This window comes from Molothrus aeneus, chromosome 6, assembly GCF_037042795.1.
Source record: "Molothrus aeneus isolate 106 chromosome 6, BPBGC_Maene_1.0, whole genome shotgun sequence".
NCBI classification, from domain to species: Eukaryota; Metazoa; Chordata; class Aves; order Passeriformes; family Icteridae; genus Molothrus; species Molothrus aeneus.
In genome coordinates, this window is record NC_089651.1 from 1,219,334 (window position 1) to 1,234,139 (window position 14,806).

The 14,806-nt window shown below is 41.5% G+C and overlaps 1 protein-coding gene across 4 annotated transcripts in view; it reads left to right on the forward strand.

The window, feature by feature from the left end:
- Nucleotides 1-13,629, forward strand: part of TEAD1 (TEA domain transcription factor 1) — a 157,105-nt gene extending 143,476 nt beyond the window's left edge. For all 4 annotated transcript variants that reach the window (XM_066551515.1, XM_066551513.1, XM_066551514.1 and 1 more), the window contains 3 exons: nt 5,306-5,446; nt 6,572-6,724; nt 7,805-13,629. In XM_066551515.1, the coding sequence (XP_066407612.1) occupies nt 5,306-5,446; nt 6,572-6,724; nt 7,805-7,918 (408 nt within the window). In that variant the 3' untranslated portion in view covers nt 7,919-13,629. The remainder of the gene's footprint in view (nt 1-5,305; nt 5,447-6,571; nt 6,725-7,804) is intronic.
- The last annotated feature ends 1,177 nt before the right edge of the window (nt 13,630-14,806 follow it).

The window sequence follows — 14,806 nt, forward strand, 5'->3', positions numbered from 1 at the left end:
TCTTTCTCTTTTTCTTTCTTTTCTCTCTTTCTCTCATCCTTTCTTTCTTTCTTTCTTTCTTTCTTTTCTTTTTCTTTCTCTTTGTTTCTCTCTTTCTCACTTTCTTTCTTTCTTTCTCTCTTTCTTTCATTCTTTCTTCCTCACTTTCATTCTTTCTTTCTTTCTCACTTTCTTTCTTTCTCTTTTTCTCTTTCTTTTCTCTCCTCCTCTCTCTCGTCCTTTCTTTTTCTTTTTTTCTCTTTCTTTTCTCTTTCTTTTCTTTCTCTCTTTCTTTCTTTTCTTCTCTTTCTCTGTTCCTTTCTCTCCTTTCTCCTTGTAATTTATATTGCATAATCCAGAATCTGGGACTTCCCTCCACACACACACACACAGTGTGACTGCCAAACGATCTGCACTCACAACTGGAGCCTGTAACATGAATGGCTCCAAGGCCAGCATGCAAATGTATGCAAAGCAAACGAGCTGTGGAAGAAAGCAGCCCTGCACTGGGTTTTCCCCAGGGCACTCCGTGGCACAGAGAGGAGGACGCAGAGCAGGGTAAGGGGCAGGGTCCGGAGCAGCTCGGGCTGCCCATCCCAAACCCAGCCCTGGGACAGCCCTGGACCCAATTCCTCAACTGCACAGCAGTGTGCCAACGGCCCAGATGCTCCCTCTGGAAAAAATTGCTTCACAGTTTGGGATGGCTGCTCCTTGGTGGAGCTCTGGAGAGGAGGAGGAGGCAGGGTGCTGAGTAACCCACCTGCCCACGGCTGCTCGGAGCAGCTGCTCAGCCCTAGGTGCTGCTAATTAGTGACCTTATTATTTATGTGCCCAATGGGAGCTGCTGAGTGCCACTGCAAACTGCCCTGGCCCTCCCCAGGTCCCACTGCTTCCAGTGGGTGCTGCTTTCCTTCTACTCAGCAGGATGGATTTAGGCTCTTCTCAGCAATTTTTGCTGGAGTTGTTTTTGTGTTAGCCAAAGCTGTTATTATTCTACAAGCACTCTGCCCTCTGCCCCTGCCTGTAGCACAGAGCCTGAGAGCTCTGGGAAAGGGAATGGGTTTTTTAATTTATTTTAAATTTATTTTTACTCTTTTACTCTGGTTGCAGCCATCTCTCTTTAGGTGCAAGCTCCAGCACACTGGCAGAGACTTCTCCATTCAGTGTGTTGAACACTTGGTGCTCTTAATATGCAATATTTCCAGTGCCACCCATTGACAAGCTGTGCTTTATTAATGAATTAATCATGCTCTTGCACTGGAGATAAGGTGCCAGAAATCTGAGTGCCTCTTCCACCTCCAAGTGCATTCATATGAAACTCAGTGCCTGGAAATAAATCTAAATTAGAGTTTGACTCTTGAAAGTAAAAAAAAAAAATAATTAAAAATTCCATTTGTGGTTTTGGGTTTTTTCCCCCCTAAATTGTATTGATCTTTAAAACTCAATGAGTAAATGGACTCCTGTTCATTACATGTGATCATCCAATAATGTTTGAAATGCCATAATATTTGAACTCACACCAATATATTTGAAGTCACCATTGAAAAAGTTATTTATTACAGATAAATATAGGCAGCAAGAGTGCTCCCCAAGGCCAGTGCCTGGAGCCCAGAGCACAGCTGCCTGAGAAGCTGTACAGGAGGGAAGCTGTTTTATAGCCCAGGAAGGCTTGCAACCTGTGTCTGAAATGCTGGAGACAGAGCACCTTGGAAATAATGCACCAGAGCTGGTGACAGCACTCCAGAGGCTTGGCTGTTGTCACCTTTTTCACAAGGATCATTGAAACAGGAAATTATAAGGAGAAGACTAATAAGATCAATTTCTGTATTTCAATTTTGTTGTTATATTTATGCAGCCCTACCTGCCATAGGTAGCTCAGGCAGTGAACCTCACTAAGTAATGTTTGCCTTTGGACAGGACCAAACTACTCAAACCAGAGCATCCTTGCCAGATACTCAGTTGGGGAAGAAAGACCCCAAGGTGATTTCTCCTCATCTGGGAATTATTCCAGCATTCCATGGCCATCAGGGTTATCAGCCCCTGCCTTGTTTCTCATTTTGCTTTTGCTTAGCTTTAGCTTTCTGCCTTTTAATGCTCTTTTCTGCAAGATTTAATCTAGGAGAAGGCTCTTCCCCATGTAGCAGCTTGTAGGCTATTACAAGGTTGTGGAAAAACTTCCCTTGGAAAAAGTAAGTAGATGGAGTTTCATTAGTCATTCACTACAAAGGATGTTTTCCAGACCTGAAATCATTCTTGTAGGTCTTTGCTGAACACTTTCCAATTTTCCAACATCCCTTCTAAAATGTAGACACGAGGCCTGGAATCAGTGCTGTAGTTAGGAGCTAAAGCTGAATACCAGGGCATTCATTTATAACACATCACCTTGTTCCCACATCTACAACTCTCACAGCCACGTGGGTACTCATAACCTTTTGGAGAAGGGAAAAAAACCAGCAAAAAATTTATTTTAATTTCATCCAAGTTTGAAAAATACAATTTAGCTTTCAGATGTATATGTTTAGACAAATCCCTTGCTATTTAAGCCATAATAATATTCTTAAGTCCTTAAGACAAAGTTGTTTTAGTACTAAAAGAGGCTTTGGTGAAGCCTTCATTTAAAAGCATTTGCTTGCCAACTCATATGATTTTTTAATGCTGGTGTTAGACTGTTTTGAAGAGTCTTCAGCTCTCAGCAATTAGATGAATATGAGAACTGTTTACAAAGAGAATTCTTTCCTTCCTTGAAAACACCTTTACTGTGTGCTAGACTCAAAAAAGAAAAAAAAATCCAGGAGCAAACAAGTAAATAAAGGTAATTCTCATCTGTATGATCATCATCATGGGACTTTTGCAACCATGTTGTGATTGCATAAGGGTAAATCATGACAACTGAGTGATGGTTTCAAGGGTTTCCTCACTGCAACATCAGGCCCCAGCCTGGATGTGTTGTGTACACAGAACTCCCAGTGATCTCAGCAAGAGCTGTGGGAGTGAACAACAGGGTGACAGATGGCCACATGTGTTACTTCTCCAGGTTAAATGTCAGCATGTAAATAGAACAATCCAGTACTTTTTTTCAGCAGGCTTCAAAATCAGAAGGCAGCAGATAAAATGTTATCCTTTTTTAACTCTAAACATTTGCTACTGCAGCTCGAAATGCAAGGTCTGTGCTATGGATTTTTGACAACTGTGAGGGGTGGTTTAGTTAGGACTTCTCAAATATTTTGCTCATATCTGAAAAGAAAGAAAATGCTTTGCTGGTAAAACTGCAATTGTGGTAGCAGCAGGAATAATTGCGTTCGAAGAGATTGCTTCTATTATCATTATTATTATTATTATTATTATTATTATTATTATTATTATTATCATTATTATTATCATTATTATTATCATTAATTGCAGCAGTGCAACTGTTTCAGGAGCAATCCCTCTCCTTCAGGAATCCTGGTGGAGCAGCGGTGGCGCGGCCGGTGGCTGCTGCCCCTCTCCATGTTGAGATGTTTGCCATGCTTTGATTGCAGGCCAGCTGTGATGACAAATTGCTTATTTGCTGTGATAAGTGTGACCAGTTCCTCACAGCTCCCCGTGGCAGCCCTGCTTTAGGTGCACATTTAACATTAACTGCTGGCCTGGCACGAGGCAGGTGTGAGGAACAAGGTGGAACAGAGATAGGATTTCTTCCCCTTCTACAAAATACCTGACTGTGGGGCTGCTTGTGTCACTGTGTGCAAGCCTCAGGAGGCTGCTCCACTGGTTAATTTACAAAGCCAGCCCCAAGTAATCCTAGACCCGTGTCTTCTGTGTGCCACAGACTAGCTCAGGGTGTGCTGTTATCACAATATTGCCTCACAAGGCCGCACCACAAATAAGGATTGCAGACACTAAGGGGGATGAATGAGTTGTTGCCAAGTTAAAAATTAAGTAGCAGTTACAAATGACCTGAACTGTGAAGAGTGCTCCACACTAGAATCATAGAATGGTTTGGTCATTCATTTGGTCATTTAGAGATCACCTAAATCCAACACCTTCCACTAGACCTGGTTACTCAAAGTCCCATTCACTCTGGCCATGAACACTTCCAGGGATGGGGCACAGGTAAGCATAGCTGTAAATAAGGTTTTTTAAAAAGTCTGAGGGTAAACATGAAGGTACCTGTCAAGTATTATGTATTCCATTTCTATATTAGGAATAGAACCAAGCAGAGCTGGACTTGCAAGTGAAGCAGCTGCAGAAGTGCATTTCCCTGCTAAAATGCTCACCTTGGCCTAACTTTCCAGTTCAGGTGATTCTTTGCTGCCATGCTGCAGTAGCTGATCAGCTATTTCCACATAAAAGGAAAACCCTGCTCACTCTCTCCCTGGGCATCAAAGATGTCAGTAGAGCTAAAGCCTGAATCAACAAATCCAGCTCTGCATATCCCTAGGGTCTGCCTGTACCCATATCAGTGTGCTTTTAAGTGGAGGGCTCTGATATGAGCAGGAATGGGTCTGTGATGTCAAAGAGCAGAGTGGCAGAACAGCTCCAGCACTGCTGTGGGCCCAGGAAGCTGGATTCAGCAGGTGACCTGTGTGCTTGCTCGTAGCCAAATTAATCCTGCTGTGCACAGGGCTTGGATAATGAATAATTGACGGTAGAGCTGCTCCTCACTTGATCCTGTGAGTCTTGGTGTCTGGTGCTGCCTATCAAAGGCAGCTGGATGGTTTCTGAGGCTGCAGGGAAATGCTGGGAGCCAGCAGATCCTTGCAGCAGTGTTTGCTGGGCATGGCACACGGGAAACTGGGGCTTGTGTCAGCCTCTCCCTGGAGTCCAGTGTTCTGCTGAACCAGTGCCATATGGCCTGGCAGAGCCTTATCAGAAACCCATCCTGTGTTGCCCAGCTGTCTCCTCTGCCATGAGGGTTTCATTGCTTTAAGACAAGAGCAGGAGAAAGTGAGCTGTGGCCTCTCTGGAGTGGGGTGGCTGGGCTGAATTTGAATCTGAAGGCAGCTTCACTTCAGAGGGGCTGGCTCTGGAGCCAGGCTCCTCTCAGGTGATCATTCCTTTGCTCTAGGGATTTCATCAGCCATCTGCCAGACAAGAATGTCACCTGTAGCACACAGAAATACTGGGACATCTTTTATTGTCTAAAATTTGAATAAATTGCTGATTTCCTAAGGTTTTTACTGCCACAGTTAGGCAGCTACTTCCCTGACAGACTTTTTTCACTGTCACTGTCATCACCATTAAGCTCCCCCCGTTATTTCTGAAAAGAATGGTGAGCTAGTGACAGCTTATGCTATTCACACTGTCAAATAAAAAAATCAAATTTTCACCTTTTTCCCCACAGGCTGACTTAAACTGCAACATCCAAGATGATACAGGAGCGTTTTACGGAGTCACCAGTCAGTACGAGAGCTCGGAAAACATGACAATCACCTGTTCCACCAAAGTCTGCTCCTTTGGAAAGCAAGTAGTAGAAAAAGTAGAGGTGGGTGTTGTGATGGGATATGTGCCTTTAGTCATTTCTTACCTTTCCCAGGCCCAGACCTGTGGGGTGTGGCCAGGTCTCTGGTTGGTTTGCTGCACAGTGAAATTGCAGCTCAGGGCTAAGCCCCAGACCCATATCTGTCATGTACAAATCAGTTTTTGGGGGGGAATTTTAGCCTAGAGCTGAAGGTTGAGCTTTTACAGATGTCCTGATCGCTGTTTATGTCCTTCTTAAACTAAGTATGTTTTCTGACCATAACAAAAAATTGTTTTAATAATTTCTATTGTTCCAAGCTTAGAGAAAGCTAAAAATCCTCAGAAACCACCATCTGAGCGGTTGGTAGCTGGACAGCAGAAGTCCAAGAGCCACAGCCTTACCCTCCCTCAGCAATCTAAGTCTGTCTGCTTTTCTTCCAGCTGTAGTCCTACATCTTTCTGTAGTTCATAAATTGCCTATTAATTCATGCAATAATATATCTATGTTTATATGTTGTCCTGGTTCAGGGCAAATTTAGGAGAGAACCCCCAAAGGGCTCCTCTAGGAAAGCAGATTCATTTGGCCTCTCACCCAACCTGTCTGGGAGAAAATACCTCCTTGGAGAAAAGTGGAAAAACCCTGTTTATTAAACAATAAAACCTAAACAATATTAAACAATCAAACCCCTTGCTGCTCCAAAAGAGATGACAAACAAAAACTGTGCAGGGAAACACAGGACATATGTGCACACTTCAGTGCAAATATATTAGCTTATTTTTGCTGTTCCCTTTGCAGACAGGTGCCTCAAAATTCCTATAAAATCATCTTATCACAGTTTTTGGCTTAATTAATTTCTACTCAGTTTGGGACTTTATAATCCTCATCTATTCAGTTTGTTAATTTGCAGGTTAGAGAACAAGTAGTGATATTATAATTATTGATAATTAAGATCCCTTGCATTTTTAGCAAGGCATAGCACAGGTAAGGCAGGGAGTCAGCAAGCAGCGTGTGAGTGTGTCTGAGCCACTTCTCTTTCTCCTGTCTACACAAAAAAACCAAAAAAAGCAAAAAAAAGGAAAAGCAGATTTACCAGTCACTTTCTTCCTGTCTCTGAATGATGACATTCTAAATGGTTTTTATGTTTTTTAGACTGAATATGCAAGGTTTGAGAATGGTCGGTTTGTGTACAGGATAAACCGCTCTCCCATGTGTGAATACATGATCAACTTCATACACAAGCTGAAGCATTTACCAGAGAAATACATGATGAACAGCGTCTTGGAAAACTTCACAATTTTATTGGTATGGACTGGCTTTTTTATTTTTCCACTTCTAAAATACTCTCAGGCTTTGTATGGCTTGCTCAGCTGGTAGTGTTGGGAACCAGTTTCCAAATCCCTAAGTCATTGTTGCTTACCAAAGCAACCATCCCACTGACTTCAGAATAATTCTCCTGGAATTGGGCACTAAAGACGCTCAGGATGAAAAGGCTCAGCTGGCTGTGAGTGTGAACAAACATCTTTGTTATTCTCCACAAATTTCAGCTTACTTCTGTTTTTTCCATTCGAGTCTGGGGTTTGCAGAGAGCCTGAGGCAGTAACTTTGAACCACTGCGTTCATCTGATGCGTCCTTACCGGGGCTGGGTTACAGTGCTGCAGGTGTTAGTGGCATTAATTAGTTCTTGGGCAGGGAAAACAGGCAGCAAACGCCCAACAGGTGACCTAAAGCACAGAGAATGGGCCATGTGGTGGCCTTTGAGCCAGTTTCATCCAGTCACCCAGCTTGCTTTCCCTGTTGCTCTGTGGTGTCACCCCAGCCAAGCTCTCAGAGCCACGTGCCGCTACCGCCAGGGGATTCGGCAGCACGAGGTGACACGGGTCACTCCTTGCTTCAGACCCGTGGCACTCACATTTTCTTAAAAAATCCCTTCACCCAGGATTTTTCTCCTGGGAAGCTGAGGAGCCTCAGAGAAAATGAAAACAATTTTTATCTCATTTGCTTCTCCTGTTTTTCCTCATGTGGAATGTGTTTGGAGATTGTTTACCCACAGGTGATTGTTCCATTGGATTCTGCTGTGAGTTGTTTTCTCTTTGGCCAATCAGGGCCAAACTGTGTCAGGACTCTGGGAAGAGTCAGGAGTTTTCATTATTAGGTTTTTAGCATTTAGTAAGTATCCTTTCTGTATTCTTTAGTATAGTGTAGTATAGTATAGTATAGTATTCTTTAATATAATATAGTATCATAAAATAACAAATCAGCCTTTTGAGAACATGGAGTCAGATGCACCACTCCTCCCTGCCACAGGGCACCCTGCAAATACAATACAGCCCTGCTGCTTCTAGGTGTGTGATGTTCTGTCTGCCTCTTCTTTCCCCACACAGGTGGTAACAAACAGGGATACACAAGAAACCCTGCTCTGCATGGCTTGTGTATTTGAAGTGTCGAACAGCGAACATGGAGCACAGCATCACATCTACAGGCTTGTAAAGGACTGAGCAGTTATTTATATATACACTTCATTTCACTTCTTTATCAAAACACAGACTGTAAACCTCAACACTAAGTGGCAGTGCCTCTGGCCCAACTTTCACCCACATTTTTCTAAATCCTGTTTTAGTGAAGTCATTTTTAATGTGTTCATATATAATTGTAGCTGTGAAATTCTGGTACAGTTGTAAAAATTATTTCTAAAACTAAGTGTTCTTCAAATTTGTAAACCACAGTTCTTTGGGAAGACTGTATTTAAGAACCTAATGCCTCTGTCTGTGGAGGCCTATTTTTAATTCTGATAGAAAAATGTATGACAGAGCATTTGCCATGGGGAAAAACTGACAGCATTTATAAGAATTTATTTTGGGTTTTTTTCCAACATGAAATACTTGTTTTACAATGCAAGTGAAATTGAAACGAATCTTTAGCTATAACTGTAAATGAGTACACAAAGTTAATAATCTTTATAGAATTATCTTTGTAACTAATTAGGGTGAAAGATATGGACGAATGTAATTCACTAAATTATTTTTTAAAATGAAACATTTTTCTGTTTGAAACCAAATGAAAAATATAGCCTTAAGAAATGCCTGATAGAAACAGACAGGTCTTAAAATTAGGCAAATTTTGTATTTTTTTCTCAACGCTAAAACTAATCTTCTAATCCATTAAACTTTCAAACAGGTATTGCAGAGAAAGAAAACATCACCCCTTACCCTTAACATATCTAGTGTATTTTAAAAGAGTATAAAGTTGTATTGTACTAATATGAAAATTTGATTATTTAATGAAAAAGATGGCTCATTTTGCAATAAGTAGGTAAATACTGAAGATTTAGACTTGCATTATATGTAGTCTTGTGTGTGCGGTTATATTTTATATGGACAACCATGTTTTCTAATAAGTTGAGCAAAAAACTTGCAACTCTGAAATCAAGAGATGAATGGAAACAACTGACATTGCAACAGCATCGAGTCATTCAAAACAGAGAGCAAAACACTGATGTGTTTGAAAGAGGAGTGTGTACATCTCTGAAAGGATCAGCAGCTTTAATATCTGTGAGACGCTAGAGAATCACAACCAGCATCAGGCAAAGCAGATTGGAAAGTGGAGAATTTAATTTCTTTTTCTCCTTTTCCTCTTAATCATGGTGCTCTTACACCTCTCCCAGTTGTCTCTCCAGGTCTGGCAAAGACCTTATCTGAAACAAACACACACCTACCACGTGGGGCCTGCTGTCCTCTTGGAAAGCGTTCATCCAGGTGGTAGTGTTCATCCTTCTGACAAATTCAGGGAAGACTCCAGGAAGTGAAGCACAGCTGGAGATATTTAACACTGAAAGGCTTTGCACCACGGCTGTGAGCATTTGTCTGGGGTGTGCAGAGGTGAGAGCAGCAACCTCAGCCTCCTGCTCAGGACAGGGGGTGTTGCTCAGCTCCTCTCCTCCTGCTGCCCCTCACTGCCCAAGCAGAAATTGTTTGGGCAGGTGCTGGGCCAGCAGAGGCTTCTCAGGCAGAACATTTGTCTGAAAGGCTGAGGGCTGCCTGGCCAAGCACAAGCCACCTTAGGGATCAGTGATGAGTTATGAGCAAAGAGGGCTCTTAGGGGAGTTTTCTGCAGTCCTGACTCAAAGGTCAGGCTTAGCAGGCCCCTCCTCCCTACCCCTTGTGATTTGTTCCTGTAACCAGCACAGTTCCCATACACAGTGTAAGCATCAAATTCATTCCCAGGCCCAGTGCTGTAGTCTTCAAACAAGCAACTCTATTCCTTTTCTTTAAATTATATATTCCTGCATAGTCCTTTCAGTTAGAATTGCCCACTGCTGGAATGTGTGGACTAGACTGGAGCCTAGGTGAGGTCAGACCAGGAACCATCCCTAATGCTGGGGAGGTCTGGGGCTCGAGGAGGATGCAAACATCACCCAGGGGAAGGGAGACTGCTTCAATCCCTCAGCCTGATCTGACTGCATGAGGTGCATGCTTTGGGTGGTTGCTGTGATGCCTAGCTGTCACCTGCTTGTGGATATTAGGGCTGATGATCTTTCAGTTGATACTCTGTGAAGTGAACAGAGGAACATGTCCATGGCAAGGTCTCTTTTAACGCTCATTTTTAACACTAACAACCACATCAGGAAAAGCACTGCATTGTAACAGCCTAACGGTAGCCCTTTATTCTAAGCACTTGGTGTTACAAGTCAAAAACTACTTTTTGGTTTTTGTTCTAAAGTTGTCTTTTATTTAGGGTTTGAATTGTGGGTTTGGTGATTTTTATTTTTTTTTTTTAATAACAAGCAAACTCTTTAAGGCATATAAAGTATGTAAGTCAATTTGCAAATCCAGGTACAGTTTGATTTTTTTTGTAGGATCTGGCACACTACATATGCCATAACTATAGGGTATAAACAGTCACAATGTTTATTGGTGTTCACATATGTAACGTTAGGGGAACTACTTCCATCGTCTTTTCTTTACAATTCTGTAAATGATCCATACCCTGTATATGTTAATTCTTAAAAGCCTTAATCCTTCAACTGTTGAGTGTGGGGTGTGTAGTCCAACAGGCTGCCTGTAAACTGTGAGCTCTTTTGTAAGCTGGAAGTACTTATCTTGTTACTGTTACTTTTTTGTAGGAACCTTTTAATTGAGAGCTGCCAAAGCATTACAATATGCAGTGCCTTAGCATTATATTAGAAGTAACTTTTAGCCTCTTAACATTAAATTTTATACATTGTTTTCTTAATTGGTTCCATTTTTAAAATATCCATATTTTTCCCTGCAGAAATGCTCTTTGACTGCTTGGTGTGAACCAGCTGTCTGTACAAGTCAGTCCCATTGCAGTGAGATGCCTATACCAAAAGGAAAGGTTACAGATCCCTAGTTCTCCGTGAAAAGTGAATTGTATTAATGAATGCTGCCTTTTTAAATTTCATGACCAAATAATTAATTGTGACTCTTCTGCACTCTAGCATGAAAGTGCCTTTGGTTTGAAATTCCAGCTTAGAAAAGTGCTGCCATAATAATGACAATTTGTAGAGAGACCAAAAATATTTAGTTAATCACCGTAATGCCTTTGGTTTATTGGAATAAGTTGAATCTACAGGCCTCCATTCACAAAAGAGCACCATTCATAGCAAAGGGATTTTGCTAATGATCAGCCTGCTGAAGAAAAATCTACTGTTTGCCATTTCTGACAGCATTGCAAACCAGCAACTGATTCATCTGTGATATAAAAATGAAAATATTCCCATTTATATTCTCTTCATCCAGTCATGCATCTGCATAATGAGAGATCCATATCCTACAGAATTTCAGTGGACAAGCATGGCTTCGTTGATCTCCTCTAACAATATTTTGGTATCTGTGGAGATTCTTTGCTTAGACAGCAGATTTTGTTTACAAAGTTGTGCATGCTGAAGGTCAGATGCACAGAACGAGAGGAGCAGGAGAGCTGAGCATAGCGAGGGTGAATGCAATCATGTGGCTTTAAGCATTGAAGTGTTGAGGGTGAGCATTGTGCATGAAGGTGCTGCTGGGGAAACTCTGGCCAGCACGACTCAAAACATAGGGTTGTTTTGTTTTCCTCCCACTTGATGTCTTGGGGGGAAAAAAAATTAGCTCCTCTTAATGTCTCTGTTTTTGATACCTTCTGTGAACGGGGCCATACTCTCCACCACAACTGAAATCAATGGGAAGAGGAGCAACATTTTAGAAAGAACAAATATCAGCAAAACCAAAAGCTGTCAGAGGGATTATATAGTTGTGAATACATTGTTAACTTGATTTTTAAAGTATTTGATGAAAACTAAGATTAACTTTTTATATAGAGAAATATTGTGACACTGTGTGGTAAATATTGTGATAATTCAAATTCCCTTTCTCTAAAATATTATTTTTGTTATTCCTTCAAGGTCTGAATCTCACTTACCTCTATAAGACAAATAATTCTGTTGAACTCAATGAGACTGAGGTAGGGCAAAGACACTTTTGGCCCACAAGCAGAACATACCTTTTCAGTCATTGCCAAACATTTTGGCTGTACTAGTCAGTGTTTGTGACAAGCTACACCTCTGTCTCATTCAAACAAGCATAATGGTACCATTAGGGGCTGTTAAAAATTACTACTAACAAATGTAGTTTTACTTACTTGAATTCCAAACTGATTTTGTTTAGGTACTGCACCACTATTTTGAAGGAATCGCAGATCCAATGCCTGTTTCTCTCTTTCCCTCTCCACCACAGCTACAGCTCAGCTTGGCAGTGGCTTGTCCCGTGGAGCCCCCACGGGATGGGCTCCTGGGAATAATGAAGGGTGTACATTACTGTTGAATGTAAGGAACTGGCCAGTCCAAGGCAGATAGGACATTTGATGTGCTAATCCATAGCTATTTATTTTTCCACTGCGAGTCCCGGGGCATGCCTGCAGCCTGAAGCAGCAGCCCTGGGAGTTTCCTGGAGGCCTCAGTCAGTCCCACTGAGAGCCCTGGTGTTGTCCCCCCTTTCCTTTTCCCATGAGGATACATGTGCCTGGGCACAGGTGGGTGTGGAGCAGGGCCCGGCTTTGTCCTTTGCTCAGGATGATCTCCTTTCCCCCTCTTATCTTTCATAACCAGATGTTTAGCCCCCCCAAGAAAGATTGAGGCTGGATAAGTCAAAGTACAAGAAACACTCTGGACATCTTCATCTTTTAACTTTTCAGGTCATTCTTGCTGAGGTCATGTAATTAGTTTTAGTGTGTAAATTAAATCTTAAATGCACTCAGTTGACTAAAAGGAGATGGATCCCTGTTACCTCCTTACAGAATATGTGTTTTTGTTTTTGTTTTGTTTTGTTTTATGGGCCTCTGATTCAGGCTCATGACTGCAGACAAAAAATACAATATGTGCCTGAAAAAAAAAAGACAAAAGAATTTTATAACATTGAAAACCTGAATAGCCTTTAATTCTTCAGTACATTTTATGTAAAACAGGTTGGGTTTTTGTTTTGTTTTGGGGTTTTTTTGCCATGTGCATTTGTTCACATTTGTAAATGACTTAATGGAATTCTCACTTTATGTTTATTTGTGTAATGTGTATAAAATGGGTTTGTGACTTAAGCATATTCATATATGGTCAGTGGTTACTTTAATATTGTACTGCTGCTGGTAACTTTTGATGTAGAACTTGCCTTTTGATGATAAAGTACCTCTAGGTTAGACAGTGAGGGAAGGCTCTTGGAAAAAACTGAATGTTCTCCAATGTTTTCTTAACATATTTGCAGAAGCTTTCAAAAGGAGTTTCAGTCAAACCTCTTGGCAGTACAGTATTCTTGTATTTGTTATTGTCTGTGTGTAGGTACTGGTACCTTTTTTTTTTTGTTTAAAATGTTTTAAGTGTTGGCTTTAAAGTGAATTTATCTTTAGTATGATAGTAATATGAAAATTATAGGTTTTGTGTGCAGAGAATTTTTTTATAAAGTGCTTTGTAAAAAAAAAAAAATGTATTCTAGCTTTCGCGGTACATATGTGTGATAACTTTAATATCCATGACAGTTAAGTGCAATTATTTCATCACTCTAAAAATGCTATTTTTGTGTCGGTTACTGCAGGTGTTTTCATGTCTTTGCAAAGTGACACATTTTGATGCCTTCTTGATAAAGTGGTAGAAATTTTGTAGCTTTCTAGAAACTTTGTATTCATACAGTATCAATTGAAAATAAAGAAAATGAAAGTGTTTTGTGCATTTGTCGTAATCTCTTACCTCAATCTCTTCTTAATGTTGGGTGTAGCTTTCGGAACCTTTTTCCAAAGTAGCACAAGGCCAGACTTGCAAAGATGCCTGTGCACCTTCCTCAAGGTGTGAGGGACATCCAGCAGGATCTACAAAGGCCTGGAGGGCTGGCACTCAAGGCTGGCACATCTGGAAGAACACATATCTGGTGTTCCATGAAGAGTCCATCATCCTAATTCTTGCCTGTGTGTCTTCCTAAAAAAATGGTGGTGGATTTTTGTGAAACACCCTTTAAACCACACCATGACAATGGGAAAAGCCACCCATCTCTCTGAATTGCAGAAGCAGGAATGACCTGTTCAAAATGTTACAGAAAAAATGGTACAAAGACATCATTAACAAAGCAACTAGAACTGATGAGCATGGAAGTTAGCTGAGGTTGTTTCTTCCAGGACACTGAGCTCTGGGGGAACTGAGGTCCGAAAAATGTGCCGTGTTTTCAAGAGACTCACTTCTTGTTTTTCTTAAACCACCTGCCCCTCAGCTGACAGCTGTACCTGGTAGGATGAGAGGGTGGAACAGGATCAATTTGCCTCTGGCATTCACAAAGTGAAACCACCTAGCTAGGGGAAAAAAAAAATAAAAGGGATATCCTGGATCAAATGAAATCAATGGGAAAAAGACCAGGACTTGGTAGAGGGGAAAAAAAGTACATCTGACTCATCTTCTGCTTCCATGGGGGAGCAGAATTTATTTTTTGAATAAACCACATGCCCCTCCCACACTCCCCAATTCTCCTTTGGGTGGCAGATGTTCCACTGCTCTTTTTAAAATGTCAGCAGAGCACCCCCTGTGTGCAAGATGAATGGGGTGAGAACAAGGCACAGATATGGTCTGTTTTGACCATGTTTTCTCTTCTTTGTTCCCATTAAGTATATGGCTTCAGCCCTTTGAAGTGTGCTAGCTGTTTCAGAAGCAACCTGCTTCTTAATTAAGGTTCTGCTTCTTAATTAATTTAGCTTGAACCCATCAATCTTCCACCTTTGGGAAGATGTCACGCAGCATTTTGGGCTGGGTGTCCCCAGCAGTGTCACCATGAGTTTACTGAAGAGCTGGTTTCAGTGGGAGCCACGGCCCCTCCCTGGCAGAGCATGGGTCTGGGCTGGTTTGCTTGGGCAGGGAACAAAGA